Raw genomic sequence first — 16,129 nt, 5'->3', positions numbered from 1 at the left:
TAAAAAAGTACATAAATAAAAGTAAGCCATAAGGCATAGAGGAGCCTGAAAGTCAATAGAAAACTCCAAATAAACCGAGTCCGTGAGCGGGCAGCAAACCAGCACAGTGGACTTGCCCTCCGCCCAGCTTCCCCAGGTAAGTGGACGGGACCCACATCACTTCCATGTTAATGACAAAATGGCTAAGGTTCTAAGCTCTTGGACCCAAGACAGGGGTCTAATCCAGGGGAAGTGCCTTTAGTCACATTACGTTAACTTTTCTGAACCTCGATTTCTTTAACTCTAAACCTTACAAGTTCTTTTTCCTTGAGGATGAAAATGGACTGTTACTGTTAATGATTTCTAAGCACTGAGTACAGTCCCCACTCGGTTTGCACCTGCTGTGACCACTAACGATTAAAGAGGTTACGATTTAACAAATATATACCACGTAATTACCCTATAAAATATGCAGAGTAACCCTAATTTTATTTTTACAACTTACCTTCATATGAAATAAAAAAATATTTTAAGGATGAAATCATCACAATAGCTGCAGAAATTGTAGTATCACAGGTATAATTTCCTTTTCTGACTCTGTACAATCCAAATATTTAATGGGAACGTATTATTTCTAAAATAAGAAACAACAAAATGTACTAAAATCTCCACAGCCTGTGAAAATTACACTAAGAGTACAACGTGCTGCACCAGTCAAACCGTTGTTTGAGGAGCCACCACATGAGCTATCACAGCAATGGGAACACTTTAATATTTTAATATAATGACACCTGGAAAGATCCCCGCTCTCCCCTCGCCTGCTCCACCGTAAAGACGACAGTGAAGCGCTGCCAGCACACAGGCCACTGCCTGTCCACTGCCTCACACGCTCCAGACCCCGGGCAGGGAAGCTCCATAACCGTAGCATCCCCCGGTATTACTTCTTACGATGATTACTTATAAGATGAGTTCATTTATTTATGGAAAGTTCATGTTTGCTAACCATGGTAAATGCACAAGTAAAGCTATCATTGTGCAGAATAAACTCATCCTTGCAACCCAATTCCAACTGCTTGCATCAGGGATGTAGAGGGCCAGAGAGTAACATTTCAGGCTCTGCGGGCCACGAGGTCTCTGTTGCACTGACTCAGCTCTGGGGTGACAACCAAGAGCAGCAGGGCCTGTATCCCCCACGGCCTGTAAACGGCATAGCTATGTTCCAAGAAAAGTCTATTTATAAAAACAGGCAGTGAGCCCTATTTGGGGGACCTTTGTTTGTAATACTCCACTTTAACATTCACAGGGTTATTCACACGGCTATTCAATGGCAAACAGTGACCGTGTCCGGTTAGAACCCTGAAGAATTCCACGTGCTTCCTTGCCTAATTCTTCACGACCTCACCAACTTTCAAGGAGCTACGAACACGGGCCCAGCACGTGCCTGGCACATGTTTTAAATGGGGGTTTGCTACTCAGTAGTATGATGGTATTGTCGGAGGAGGCTGTGTAACTGTGACAGGAAGGAAGACAGGGATGTAATGCAGATCCCCAGCAACTTTGTACTGTTTCTCAGCGAAATCCCGAGCTGCTTCAGAATTGGCATTGGACAAGGTAGCAAGAAATACGAGGTATAAAGGAGTAAAAAGGATAATGTGCTGAAAAATAGAAAGACTGATAATCATCTGTGAGGTAGATAGGAGGCAAGAGATGACAACTTAGAAAAGGACCTGGCTGTTAAGGAAAAGGGAAGAAAATGCAAAGTTTGAAAATGGATGCAATCTTCAAAATTTAATAAAATGGTGCAAGTGTGGAATTCCTACAATTTCACCTGAAAACTAATTTGGACATTGAAAAGAAAAGCACATGTTGCCCAGTGTGGGGAAGTACTGAGAGCAGTCCTGTAATCACTATGTGTACTAGTAGTAACAAGTTTTCCTCAGGGTTGGTGCACAGCAAGGCCTCAATAACCTCCGAGCAGCTCTGAAGAGACCACTCCCGCCACCCTGCTCTGCCCTCAGTCCCCTTGGCACCAGAGCAGGGGGCTGTGAAGGTGCATCTAAACCAGATTTAACCAGAAGGATTTATTTCCCTTGACTCCCACTGGAAATGGGACCCTTTGCCGGGAGCATCCTTCTCCCAGGTCTTCAATGCTGAAAGAGTCACTTAACCCCAGACCCTCCTGACCCCTCCAGGCTAGAGACCACCCCTTCCTCCCACCATCTCCCACACATCTTCCTCTGTCCCTCTCCCCTCTCTCCCAACCTGACATTGGCATTACAATCATGTATGTGAATGTTTATCCTTGTGGAACCTTACGCTCCTCCAGGAGAACTTCCTGTGTGACCTTCCTGGAGGTGGGCGATCAACAATGAATGCAATGACATGGAAACGACTCCTATGTGCAGGGGCTTGCTCTCAGCCATGAGTCCTCATATGTGATTATTTTTGGCCAAACTTGACTCTCTTTTTTCAGTTTATTCTCCTCAAAGCCTAAAATGAAATACTTAAGCCTTTTTTCCAAAGATGGGCTTGAATTAAGAATGAAATGAGCCACTACAGTGAGGAAGAAATGGTGCATGCGTAAGTTGGACAGATCATGTGCATAAATAGTTCGAGAAATGTTTCATCCTGTACCCAAAAAGGGCATATATTGTGACACACAGAATTCGCTGTAGGATTGCTTTAGAGTGGATGTTTAGTGCGTCTTGTGAACCTACCACTTGAAACAGCACAGAATTGAGAATCACTCTCGAATGCAGTGCTCAGACTAATGCTCATGCGTGGAATGATGAGTTTCTGTCATCCATGTGGACGAGTGACCTGCTGTAGGGCAAAAGGATGCTGTATGCACAGCAGTGGGTATTTACCGTCCTGGAAGACCCTCTCCACGTTGAGCCCGTACGTGGCACACGTCTCGTAGTATGTACACCTCTTCAGGTCGCTGGAGAGCTTCCGCGCCCTGGCGTCATCGATGACCCGCGGGTTGGTGGAACTTATGGCATCTGGAGCAGACGGACAAAGAGGAGCAACGTGGTGACCACAAGCAGCTCTGATCACCTCCCGCAACCAAAGGTCCCCAGGAAGCTCAAAACTGGCACCTTACTCAGCAGGGACCTAATTCTTTTAAGAACCCGGAGTTGTTAAAACATAGCTGACCCCAAAACAATAATCTCAGACCCCAGAATAGTTATTCATTAGTAGAAGCCTGTTTCAGAGGATCCTGCTTCTGAAATTGAAATAAGAGAATGTCCAGGAAGACCAGAAGGTAGGAGTAAGAGTTAAATGTGGCTCCAGAGGAAAATATTTTAAAAAAGAAAAAAACCCACAGTCACTATTTGCAGGTGAGCTTCTCTGCACAAAGCGCCCAGCTAAATGCATCCTGCATACAGTCATGGGCCACTTAATAATGGGGATATGTTCTCAGAAATGCACCGTCAGGCAATTTCATCATTATGCGAACATCATGGAGTATACCTACACAAACCTAGATGGTACAGCCTACTACATACCTAGACTACGTGGTACTAATCTTATGGGAGCACCGTCATATATGCGGTCCATCATTGACTTAAATGTTGTTATGTGGCGCACGACTGTATCAGCATTGTTCCTCCAGGTGTGGCCATTCACCCACTCAACGCATGTTCACGGAGCCCCGTTAGGTGTCTGGTCCTGCTCTAGGCACAGGGATACCCAGTGCACAGGACAGACAAAATCTGCACTCCCACGGAGAGAATTTTCTAGTCGGCCGAGGAGAGAGGCAGAAAATAAGACAGGCGTGAGGAATGACTAGAATGTAGGATGGCGAGAAGAGCCGAGTCAGGCAGGGAAGGGGTTATGAGACCAGTGTGCCCAGTGTCATATTCAGGGAAGCCTCACCTGCAGGAGGTGGGGGGACCAGCCCCTACCTGGGGGGAGAGCATCTGAGCACCTGCTGTGTCTAATGGAGACTGGAGGGTGAGGGCAGGAGTGGGAGGGGAGGGGAGGCACTGGGCGCCATGAGCACAAGTGTATGAGCCACCTTAGGTCTTTTTTTTTTTTTTAAAGCTTTTTTTTTTTTTTTGTGAGGAAGATCAGCCCTGAGCTAACATCCATGCCAATCCTCCTCTTTCTGCTGAGGAAGACAGCCCCTGAGCTAACATCTATTGCCAATCCTCCTTCTTTTGTTTTTTCTCCCTTTTTCTCCCCAAAGCCCCAGTAGATAGTTGTATGTCATAGCTGCACATCCTTCTAGTTGCTGTACGTGGGACGCGGCCTCAGCATGGCCAGACAAGCGGTGCATCAGTGCGCGCCCGGGATCCGAACCCGGGCCGCCAGTAGCGGAGCGCGTGCACTTAACCGCTAAGCCACGGGGCCGGCCCCCCACCTTAGGTCTTAACAGAACCTCTCCCGGGCACAGATGGCTCAGATGGGAGGGCAGGGGATACCCCCACCTCCTGCGCAGGATCTGTGCACAGATGGGGGCGTTAGAGCAGTAAAACAGAGACGTCAGGCACCAGCCACTAGTCTCCTAAGAAAAAGAAAATGCAGCCTTTTTGAGCTCAGTGTCCATGATGCCCCGATCCTGTTCATTCCGTTACTACTGAGTTACTGAGCGTCTGGCTCACAGGAACAGACAGAGCCAGGATGTTACCGGCCACCGTGCCAGGTGTGAGACAACCGGCACTTTTCAGGGACTTCTTTCTAACGTGACATTTTCTCAGAGGGTCTGAAGGCCCCTTTGCTACAGAAAACACTCAACAGCTCTTTAAACATAATCCACCACCAGGATTTTCTCTACTAGTCAAAGGAATAGCAGCATAAGTTACACAAGATAGCGACAACTCTTCAAATTTTGTTTATTTTTGCACAGGCAGCGCACTTGACACTCTGTTTTTTAAGTATACAAAAAGTGGCATCTGGCGGGAATGATTTATTCATTTTTTCCCTCTCTTTTCCTACCTTGTTCCTTATTTTTTTAGCCCCATGGGATAGGTTTGAACTGATAGTTCTGAATTAACCTAAGGGAAACTAACTCTATGATTCAGGACTCTTTCACTGACAATCACCCAAGCCACCTCAAAAGATGTTCTAGAACATTCTCTGACAAGGCCTGTTAGTGGGATTTCGTTAACGAACATCTTCTCCTGTCTTCTTGTCTTACAGATTAATAAATTTGACTTGTATCTCACAACACTTAAAGAAAAGAAGCATTTTTTAAAGGTTTAAACATCTTTTAAGAAAAGAGTAGGAAAAAAGTTAGAAATCCATAACTTTTCAATATTCTTGTGTAATTTGGAAAATACAGGCCACCAAGAGTCAAAGAAGTTTAAACTTCTCCTGACCTGGGCCCCCACAATTTCTCGGCCCCTCGTTCCTCGGTGGGAGGCCCACTCTGCTTCTGTCCTGTCTCGACTCCCCAGCTGCACTGTCACGTCACAGACACGGACCTGCTCCACTGCACTCTGCATTCCAGTGCTATACTAGCCTTGTTTTCATCCTCCTTGTGCTTCTGCATCCTTTTATAGCTCACGCTTCTCCCTCAAATCAAGTTCATCTGCAAGCCTTTAAAACAGAACCTGACTGACAAACATTTCATAATCGCCTCACTCAGAAACGTCTCGTCCACTTGTGAACATCCACGCTGCTCCCACCAGGGAAGAGATCACATCTCGCAGAGTCGCTCCTCCCACCCTCGGCGAGGCCGCACCACATGCCAGGTGGCCTTAAGGAGTGAACATAATTCTTCTCCTTTCCCACCCTCTCACCACCTACCTTGAGGCCGCCCGCCCCAACCAGCTGGGAGGGAATTTCAGATTCCCTCACCTATGACCTGAGCTGCCTTTTATCTCCGAGGTTCTGGGAAGCTCGTGCAAAAGCAGGGCAACACGAAGCCTTCACAGAACTTGAGTTTGCAAGCAGTTAACAGGTACCTGAGGGTGGAACGCTCCAGAAGCCCACACTCACACCACCTTCTTACCATTGAGACTTTGAGGGTGCTCTGGGAATTAGAGGTCTCGTTAAGGACCCAGAGCATCTCTCAGGTGAGGAACGTCCCTAACTGACAGCACTCCTGTCCTGCCCGTCGGGGGCGTGGCTACACTGATGCATGAACAGTGTATCACAAGTGAATGGAGGAGACAGCCCAGAAATCCTCACCACCCATGCTCCCTGGCTCAGGTGCTCCTCACCTGTGGCCTTCCCAAGCGTACTGCACTCAATCAAAAAATGCTTATCAAACTAGTGGGAATAAATGGGGGTAGGTTCTTCCACTCAGAGACCGCGTCAGGGTGGTCTGGCCAGAGCCTCTACGGAGCCATCCACAGGCCTCTTCCACAGACACGTGCACCATCCTGGTGGGAGGCGTGGATGTGCCCTCTTTCAGCTGGGGCAGGAGAAACAGAGGACCATGCTTATCTCCAAGGACTGGGCAGAGGGAGACAAGCTTCTGGCACCCCAGGCAGGACCTCAGTGAAACTGGCCGTATACTGAAATACAAGGAGCAAAGCAACCACTTACTCGACACTGAGTGCCCATGGATGCCCTAAGTGCCTTCCAAGGATTCCTCCGTCTGATCCCCCAGCGCCCAGGAGGCAGCAGTCAAGGTCACAGAGCAGCGACGCCAGGTCTGAGTGGCCTCAGACACCCCACTCCACTCCCCACTACCAAGACCACTGACATGTAAGTAAAATCAAGCATAACCTTCTGACCTAGCCTGAAAACTTACCCACCATTTATCACAGAGAGTCTGCAGCACAAAGGCATTCTGAGTCCTAAACACAAACCCCTGAACTCAGGCAGCTCGTAAGGAGACGCCCACACAATCTCTGACTTGGCTCAGAAATACCCTGGGTCTGCAGGAAAAGCAGCTTATTGGAAATGAATCGGTTCAGCTTCAAGGCAGCTTTACGCAGGGTCTGCTTCAGATGACCTACCCACTATAAAACACTATTTGTTAAGAATTTTCAAGATGGCAACGCAAAAATGCCAACTCTGTATATTAGAACAAGAACCAAGAACTTGTTATTGGTGTGCACGTGTTGCCTGGTGACCACTAGAGGGCGCCATAGGCATAAAGAACCTCTCTTCTGATTGGTTTTAGGCTAAATCCACCTGTTGCTCTGAAGGTTTGTAATGAGACCACTGGCCATTACATGTTTGCTAAAAAAAAATTGGGGGGTGCTCTCCATGAAAACCCAACTCTAACATTTTTCATCTAGCACACTGAGAAAATTCTTTTAGCTTATTCCACGCTACTTTATTTCTCCCAGCACACACATCCACTCCATGAATCGGCCTTATCTGTGCAGATTCCTGCCAAAGCAGCTGGTTACCCGACCTGAGCTCTCTATCATACTAGACCTGGTGCGACGCCTACAGCTAACCAGTCCTCTTGTTCAACACGGCTAATTTCTCATCTGGAAAAGTCTTATATCAGGGCATGGGAGGGCACACCAGATGTGCTAATTCTAAAGAAATAAGCAAAAATAGTATATGAACCAAAAAATGAAGGGATAATCCAGTTTTTCTTGACATGATTATTTAAGATGCCCATTTTTCTGACTAAGCAATTTTGAAGTTAAACTTCACCTGATTTTTAAAAACATTCTGTGTGACCTCTTAGTTAAGACCCCAATGGTGGACACCCGTATAACAATGAATCTGTGACCAAGAACAAGCACACTTTAAGTCATGCCACTTCACTAAGAGACCAAGTTTTAAGTGACCTAGAAGAAAACAAGAAACGTGCCCATACGGTATGATTCTATACTCTCTCAGGGATCTGCTGTATTAAAAATAAGATACGGGTTATAAGACATTAACAAATAGAGCAGAATAAATAAGACTCTGCTACATATCAGAAATCAGTATTATCTTAAAGGTGCACTGAAAGTTAAAATAAATAACCTTTTTGATTGCTTATAAATTGTTTTACATAACAGAGAGAATTAAGATATCCTAATACAGAAAAGAACAGAAAATAGATTTTATTTTTTCTAAAGCATTTGGGGGACTGCATGCATGTTTTGTTTTGAGGTTTCTGAGTAAGTGATTTCTCCATAGAATCAAATCAGGAAATGCGACAGTTTCGTAGATTCTCAGTATAGAAAGTGAGCCTTCGAGATGAAGTTATCTCTTCTTTAAATCATTTTACAATTCCTCCACGCCGAAAATACAGACCGTGAGGCCACGTACAGCCCAACTTTGGGATCCTCTAAACAGCATCTGTAGGCAGACATCACTCACCCTGGGTCCCCACCAGAACCAGAGGGATCTCGTTCGTGTTCCGGCAGCTGGCCATGCGGCTGTAGTAGTGGTAAACGGTCTGGAAACTTATCTCGTCCTCCAAGCTGAAGACAAAGATGACAGCATCCACCCACATGGCAAACTGGGGAGAAAAGACGGGAGGAGAGCAGAGGAACCGAGTGAGAAGGGCTCGCAGAGAGACAGGGTGGAACAGAATCACAACATCCTCGTGAGCACAGGACGTGCGGCCAGCAGAGAGCGCCAGCGCTCCATCCGGCAGGCCAAGTCCCGTGCCTGACTCTGGTTGTCACCAACACCCTCCTCATCCTGAGCACAGCACGCCTGGAATGGGACCCTCATCTCATCTCCAGAGAACGCCAACTCTACATTCTTCCCACTGGAACGTCCTCTCTGTGTCCTGACCTGGACAACCGCAGCTGTGTGAACAGAAGGCAAACCCCACCTCGCACCAGAGACAATCTGGATTGGGCACCAAGCCTGACCCTGAAGCTTTGTTTCATCCTAGTCTGCCCTCTGGAGGCCCCCCAGGATGTCTTGCTGGACCCCTCAGCCTGAGATGGGGGCTCCTCCCCTGGGGTCCCCCAGCCTGCTCAGAAATCCTCCCCCAGGGCTGACACTGATGCCTACTCCTCTGTCTCGAGAGGTTCTGTCTTGTAGAGATCAGCTGCCACAGAATCCTTACAGCACCCTGCGAGGAAATTATGACTCACTGTCAGAGAAGTTAACAAAACTAACAAAAATAAGGGAAAAAAATTAAAACCCCACAACGACCTCTCTCTTGCCACTTTACTCTTGTTTTACCTGCATCCAGTTAAACCTACATCAAACCCTATTTTGGGCAAATAACCACACTGTCAGGCATATATTCTCTCATTTAATACTCATAACTGTCTTGTAAAGTTGCAGCCTGGGGAATGGAGGGTCCTTGAAGCTCAGTAGGTTCCCAGAGTCAACTGGATCTGCGGAATCGAGATTGGGCCAGTCTGGCACCAATAACCCCTACTCTTTCCAGGTTAAAAAAAAAAAAAAAAATCCTGTTTGCTTTCTCTAAAAGAAGCTGCAGTTTTTACAGCCAAGGCATCAGCTCTCATACAAATATTTGGGGAAATTTTGAGTGGGTTAAGTTCAGACTTCCAGATAATGAAAAGTGTATTCAGTTATATGTGAAATTTTTACATGATGAAACTTACATAAATCTGAAGTTCAAATGATAAATATAAAATTAAATGATAGAGAGAACTTAGGAGCCAAGAACCTTGGGACAGGCCTGAGAAAACCGGATGTGCCTCCAGAGAGCCCAAGGACCCCGGCCCACAGAGGGCATCTCCTTTTCCCTGTCTCTTCCAAGAAATGGGAGAAGTCAGCTTCCTCACACGCATGAGCACCTTAAGAGCACCTGTCATCGCTGGGACCAGCCCTCGTCTCCCAAGACCCAGGCTGACAACTGTCTGACCATCCCCACAGAGGAAATGCAAACCACGTCCCATTCTCTCAAGGTGCGTTCTGACCGCCCCAGCACCTAACAGGGGTGGCACTCCACAAACACCACCCCACCCCAGTGGCTTCCCCCACCAACAGCTGGAAAAGAAAGCCAGTTAATCAGTAGGGTTTATACTACCCTAAGATGACACTAGTAGCCACAGAAAGTCTTGTGATTTCATCCATGAAGCCATGATCTTTGGGTAGACTACATGGAATAATGAAAACAAACATCATGCCCACACACACCTAGGAATGGTAAATTGAAAACAGTTTTATTTTTTCTTGAATGTTCAAGAACACTCCGCCCAATTTTGTACAAAATCCTGTCCATAATCTTGACAGGCTCCATCCTGATATCCTCTAACATATAAATCTTTACTTTAACTAGGGTAAGCTTCTAGGCTAAATAAGGCTTCTGAAGGAAGTGGGCCTAAATAAAGGGCAGGTCCTCAGGGAAACTGAGTCAACACTTTCTCCTGGCCAGAGGCCAAGATGGAGATCGCCTGGGGGTCCTGGTTATAGCCCCAGCAGTGAAGCCATTGGCACGCAGACCACCTGGGTCTGTGCCCCAACTCCAACTTGGAGTGAGATCTCAGGGCATCAGTGTCCCCTGTGAAGATGGGAATGCTCCGAGCATCCTCCCCTGGGGGTGGGGGGGTCTAGAGGATTAAGTGAGCTGACCACACAGCGGGGCACTCACCCGGCATTATTGGATTCAGCACACAACATGTGTGCTTTTGAGGCAGAAGAAGAAACGCACAAGAGGAATCCCACTGTCTGTCACAGGCCTTAACTCTTTTTTCTTCAAGCAACCCCTTCATTAATTATAGTGACTAAAAGGAAGGAAAATGTTACTTTATCAAATGACCTCACATGTTCTAAGCATGTGAAGCTATGTAAAAGATACATTTTCTATGGACAGTAGAGAAAAGATCCTTCTCAGAGGAAAAATATCACTGGAGACAAAATACTGGGAGTTTGTCTGTTGATGTGTGGGGATGTGGGGAACATTTGGCATGGGGTTTGTAATACGAGTGCCCCCCAAAATTTTTAATAAGAGGCAACCCTAATAGCAGCCATGACATGTTCGACTCTTCAGGGTGGGCAGTGCTCTGAGCCCCTAATACCTCGGGCTGGAGCTCCCTCTCCAACGTGGATCTGGGGGTTACTTTCAGAGACTGGTCTCATCAGGACTAAACTCTGGCCCAGGACAGCCTTCCCACCCTCCACTGTTTAATATGGGGAAACTCCCATATCTTTGCGCTCCCCCTCTGCACATCAGCGTCCCTGGACACCTTTACACTGGGGAAGGCAGAATTCCTACAGCCACTGAACCAGCTCCGACGTGCATTTCTGCAGGTTTCTCAACGTTTTCCTTAGGTTCTCCACCTACCACTAAGGCTTGCTCTTTAATTGTGAAATTGTCCCTGGTGACTCCAAAACATTTACAGGCTGGGAAAAATGGAAAATGAACCCAGGGGACTTCCACACTTGACCTCTTTCATTCTGTTTACCAGCTGCCTCTGAGGGAAGCTGCATCAGAGCCCCTTGTGACAGCAGGACAGACGGTCCCAACGTGGAAGGTCGACTAAGAAAGAGCTATTTGCTTTTACCACCATCACAAACCTTCAGGACAGTGTCACACAGCAAACCTTGCCCGGCTTAATTATAAAGACGCTCACTGAACATGAGCTCTCACAGCTTTGTAACCTACTTTTGTTCACGATTAACACGTCTTCAATATGTTTCCTTATTATTATCAAGCATACTGTTTCATCAATGTTAGAAAAATTTTTTTTTCACACTTGAACATCTTTGATATCAGAACATACCTTATGGCTGCCTTGTTTCAAATTTAATTGGCAGTGTTTTTCTTTTAAATATTGGTATAGCTTACCATTAGTGGCACTTTAGATTTAACAGAACATGGGAAATCCATGACATCTTTCTGAATAGCTGCACAGCCTTCCAATGTATGGAGCACTAGAATTTTAACAACCCCTACATCCAACATCTTTCCCTTTAATCACTTGATAATCCTACGTCTCACTTGCACAAAAACATAAGTTCAAGAAAGAAGGCCACAGAAATTTTTAGTATTAAGTTTGCATTAACAGGTCCTTGACTATGACTAGCTCTTGGCTCCTTTGAAGTGTTTAGCTAGTAAATTACTATGGTGAGTAAAAGAATAAACTGGAGATTAAGTAAACCAAAGAAAGAGGTTTTCCATACTCATGCTTTTTCTGTTCCATCTTTTGAGGATCTTTCAAATAAATCACGCTATGCTGCATATACTGATTTTCAGCGGAGACCCTCTTGGGCCAAGAAGCCCTGCGAGCAGCATGGCAGTGTTGATCAGATTTCCAAATCCCACCCCGCCACTTTCTAAATGAGCCCACCGCTCTCGAGATCAAACACAGGAAAAAGGAAAGAAAAAAAAAAAGACTAGAAACTTCCAGATGTCGGTTCAACTGAGTTCACAAATCAGGGCAGATTCAGCGTTTCCTTCCCTCTTAAAAACACAAAGTGAAAATCAGCCACACAGACCCAACTTCCCTCTAGGATTCTGTCTGAAGGAACGACAGAATTAGTTTGTTAGAGATGAGAAAAACCTCAGTCATAGGAAACATTTTCACGGGGCTCCTCCGTCACCTTTTCTTGAGCACACCTGGCTGATTTCTAGAACCACCTGTTGAATTGGAACCTTAACAAGGAAACAAATGTCTAAAGCTGGTTGGCAGCTGGCTTGTAGTACTCACCTGTGCCTCTGGGGGGCCCCCTTCATCTCTGATCAGCAGCAGATAGCTTTGTCCGTCCACCACAATCTCCTTCTTGAATCTGCCACCTGCCACACACACAAAAAGTCTCATTACGCAAGAAAGACGGGGCGGGAGGAGGGCGAACAGACGTGGGCTTCGCTTGTGGATAAATACACCCTAGACTGCTGCCCTGGAGGCAATCCTGAGTATTCAGGAGTGGGTTTTGGATCTGTCTCCAGGAACCACTGGATTTCAAAAGAACTGAACTCAGATTTCAATATTTGTCTTTAAGAACCCCTGTGCACTTCTGGTTAGAACACGCAGCCTCCCGTGCAATGCCAGGAGCACTCGTGGCTGAGAAGGGTGGAATTTTAACATGGGCTCTGTGTGTCAGTTCAGGAATTTTCTCCCGCTGGGAACACTGACACACAGCATTGAGAAACAGAGAACACTGAAATCGTCATTCTCTTGTTGGGTTCGCAAAACTGAAACCAATTTTTCATGCTGATCGGGGGCCTTGTCTACAACAGGTTGATAAACTCAAGGGCTGAGAACCTGTATTCTCCTCAAGAGAAACCCAGTTCTTGGAAGGAAAACAGAGGACATCATGGGAATGGTGTTTCCGGATTCACAGTTCACAAGTAAGGGAAGGATGCGGAACTACCACACAGGGTTAGACAGAAACTACTGGATGGCATCTCCCACAGTCGAGACAGAGTAGAGCAGCTGGCTGACGAGGAGGCATTAGAGACCACGTTGGGTTAGCGAGAAACCACCGGGGAGCCCTGCTGGAACGTCGGGGGACAAAGAGGGAGGGGATGGCCACATGAAGGTGGCAAGGGCTGACCCGAGATATCTTGGCCTGTCACACGCCCAGGTGGGGAGGGCACACAACTGCCGTGTGCGTCTCCCAATAGCATCCCCAACCGGACCGGCAGACCCTCTCCTGAACAGTGGGAAATATGTCCACTTCTGGGTTCCTCTGCCTTCTCCAAAGACAAACTGCCTTCCAAGAGTCTGGGCTCTGAGTCCACTCTAGTTAACCCTCACTGGGATTCTGAATTCATGTTTTTGAAAGAGGACTGATTCAGTACCTGCTCTCATTTTGTGCTGCTTGGCACAGATGCCTTCCAGAAACACCATCTAAATCCCAAATAACTAGACGCTGAAGAACCGCTCTGGCGGAGCTCCCCCACCGTGTTGGCTCTCTGCTACCTGGAGCCACATGTGGTTCTCTGCCATAGCAGTCCTCTCTGACTATGGGGACCTTCCATCCCAGAGTACAGGGTCTGGGCCATTCCAGTACTCAGGAAGCAGAAACTAGAGTCCACACCCCACCCCTCCCCTAAGAAGTGTCCAAGGCGCCCCAGATGGGCTGCTATGTGAAGCTGGAGGTGGCAGGTTAGAGAACTAACCTTTCTGAGTGAGTACACACACGTGCACACATCGACTCCCATTCTCCCACTGCTTTGTGGGCACGGATGTAACAGGGAAACGCACTTGCTTAAGCAACAAAACTTTAAAAACCGAAGAAAACTTTCCAACAGATAAGCTCTCCTTTTGATCCCCCTCACCACCATCACCAAAAACAGAGGGCCAAGTCCAGAGAATGGTCAGAAGAGGCCCCTCTGATGGCGGAACGTTGGACAGTCTGCATGTTGGAGCCCGACAAGCACCGGCCGCCTCCCACCCTAAGAGGATATGCAAATGACCCCAAGTCACGGATTCCTCGTGGGTAAAAAGGGGACAGCACCCCTTCCCAGCTGGGCTGCCGTGATTATAAAATGAGCTAGGAAACATCTGGCAACAACAGGACACCCCCCACTGCCCCCGCCGTGTGACACGGCCACATGACTCTGACGCTGGGTCAGCTCTGTGGCGACCCTGGTGCTGCCACATGCCAGCTGGTGACTTCGCCCTCCTTATTCACTTCTCTCCACCTCAGTGTCCCCAGGTCTAAGATGGGACAACCACATCCTGGGGGCGGGTGCCCAGCCCACGGGGCGCACCACTGGCAATAATTACCAGTGTTATTCAAAATTTCTGCCAAAGGTTATCTCTTGCTTTTATAAAAGATACATTAAACATGTAATAAATCTACTTACAATAGAAGAATCTGCAGAAGTTGCAACAGTCATCAACAGTATTTCCCTATTTATTTTAACTTTTTAAAAAAGAGATGCTGGAAACCTGCTATTTCTTGGCAAGATGAACGGAATTCAACCTTTTAAAAAAAAAAAAACAGCGTTTGCAAGGGAAATCTGTTCCTCCTTATTTTGGGAAAACCCTTTTCGTTCACATCTTATTCCTCGAGATCTGACTAGTCACACTTAGAGGAACAAGGGAAAAGCAATGGGAATTTGTGCAAAAGTTTAAAATTTTTTCCTGTGTGATTCCAGGTGTCTCCGTCTAGGAGTTTTCATCTGAGTGGGCTCCTGACAGGGCAACGGCCACTGCAAAACAGGCCGAGAAACAATTCGCTTTAGATCACGTCTGTTGAAGGGAAGATCTAGTGTAGAGTATTAGAACTGTCAAATCACGGGAAACATTGGTGCTTGGGGTTCTTTAAGTGATTTCAAGGCAGTTCACATAATTTCACAATTCAGTTGGGGCTCCTGGGGCCTCCTGTGGTGGGGCTGTTCTGGGCAGCACTTTGCCGGCATCCTTTCAGCAACAGACTCTTTCCTGCTCTGATGAGAAACTGAGGGAAGCAGAGTTTCTCAATGGGCATGAGGGCTGAGCTCCAGGGGCCCCCCAGGAAGGCCTGGGATCCCCGGTGATCCAGCAGGTATTTGGGAAACCTCGCCATCATTAAATCCCTGCCCAGGCCTGGTGGTAGACAAATCACTACGATGCTAATTATCAAAACCTAAAAAAGCAACATTCAATGCACGCAAGTCCTCCATCCCCTCTGTTCTCGGGGGAACTGCGTCCTCCCAAAATGTACATGCTGAAGTCCTAACACCCAGGACCTCAGAACATGATCTTACCGGCAAATAAAGCCCTGGCAGAGGTAATTAGTTAAGATGGGGTCATACCAGGGTAGGATGGGCCCCTAGTCTCACGACTGGTGTCTTTATAAAAGGGGTAATTTTGTGAAGATGAAGGCAGAGATTCATAAGCCAAGGAGCAACAAAGATTGTTCGCAAACCACCAGAAGCTAGAGAGAGGCTGGAACAGATCTTCCCTCACGGCCTCAGAAAGAACCAGCCTACTGACACCTAGATCTTGGACTTCTGGCCTCCAAGACTAAGACCATAAATTGTCGTTGTTTAAGCCCCCCAGGTTGTGGTACTTTGTTACAGCAGCCTTGGCAGACTAATATAACCTCTGACACCAAGTTTCTGTTCTCACTCTATGAGTTCACCTACAGTGAGCTCTCTCACACACACATACAAACAAACAATCTCTCCCTTTCTCTCCCCCTCCCTCCCTCCATTTAGCTCACCTCCAGGGCATTTTAAAATCCCCTTTATTCTCTCTGTCTGATTGTCTGTATTCATTCAAGTCATCTACCTTTCTCAGCTGGGTTTTTAAGTTTCCTGCCTGCCCCCACACCCAACCCCAGCCTCAGTCCCTCCTCCCTCCAACGCACTCACAACCACAGCGATCTTGCCACAACGTGCAGCTCTAAGCCTGAGCCCACACACACTCTTCTCCAC

At 47.1% G+C, this 16,129-nt stretch overlaps 1 protein-coding gene across 12 annotated transcripts in view; it reads right to left on the bottom strand.

Annotated features, from left to right (window-relative positions):
- Positions 1 to 16,129, bottom strand: part of AGAP1 (ArfGAP with GTPase domain, ankyrin repeat and PH domain 1) — a 561,575-nt gene that overhangs the window by 325,752 nt on the left and 219,694 nt on the right. For all 12 annotated transcript variants that reach the window (XR_009217063.1, XM_058533270.1, XM_058533272.1 and 9 more), the window contains 3 exons: positions 12,468 to 12,553; positions 8,206 to 8,347; positions 2,847 to 2,981 (listed from right to left, as the gene is read on the bottom strand). Coding sequence is in view for 11 of the 12 variants with exons in the window: in XM_058533270.1 (XP_058389253.1) it covers positions 2,847 to 2,981; positions 8,206 to 8,347; positions 12,468 to 12,553 (363 nt within the window). In the remaining variant the exon portion in view is untranslated. The remainder of the gene's footprint in view (positions 1 to 2,846; positions 2,982 to 8,205; positions 8,348 to 12,467; positions 12,554 to 16,129) is intronic.

Source organism: Diceros bicornis, chromosome 37 (assembly GCF_020826845.1).
Source record: "Diceros bicornis minor isolate mBicDic1 chromosome 37, mDicBic1.mat.cur, whole genome shotgun sequence".
In the NCBI taxonomy this organism is placed as follows: domain Eukaryota; kingdom Metazoa; phylum Chordata; class Mammalia; order Perissodactyla; family Rhinocerotidae; genus Diceros; species Diceros bicornis.
Note: the sequence above shows the minus strand (reverse complement) of the source record. Positions and strands in the feature narration are given on the sequence as shown.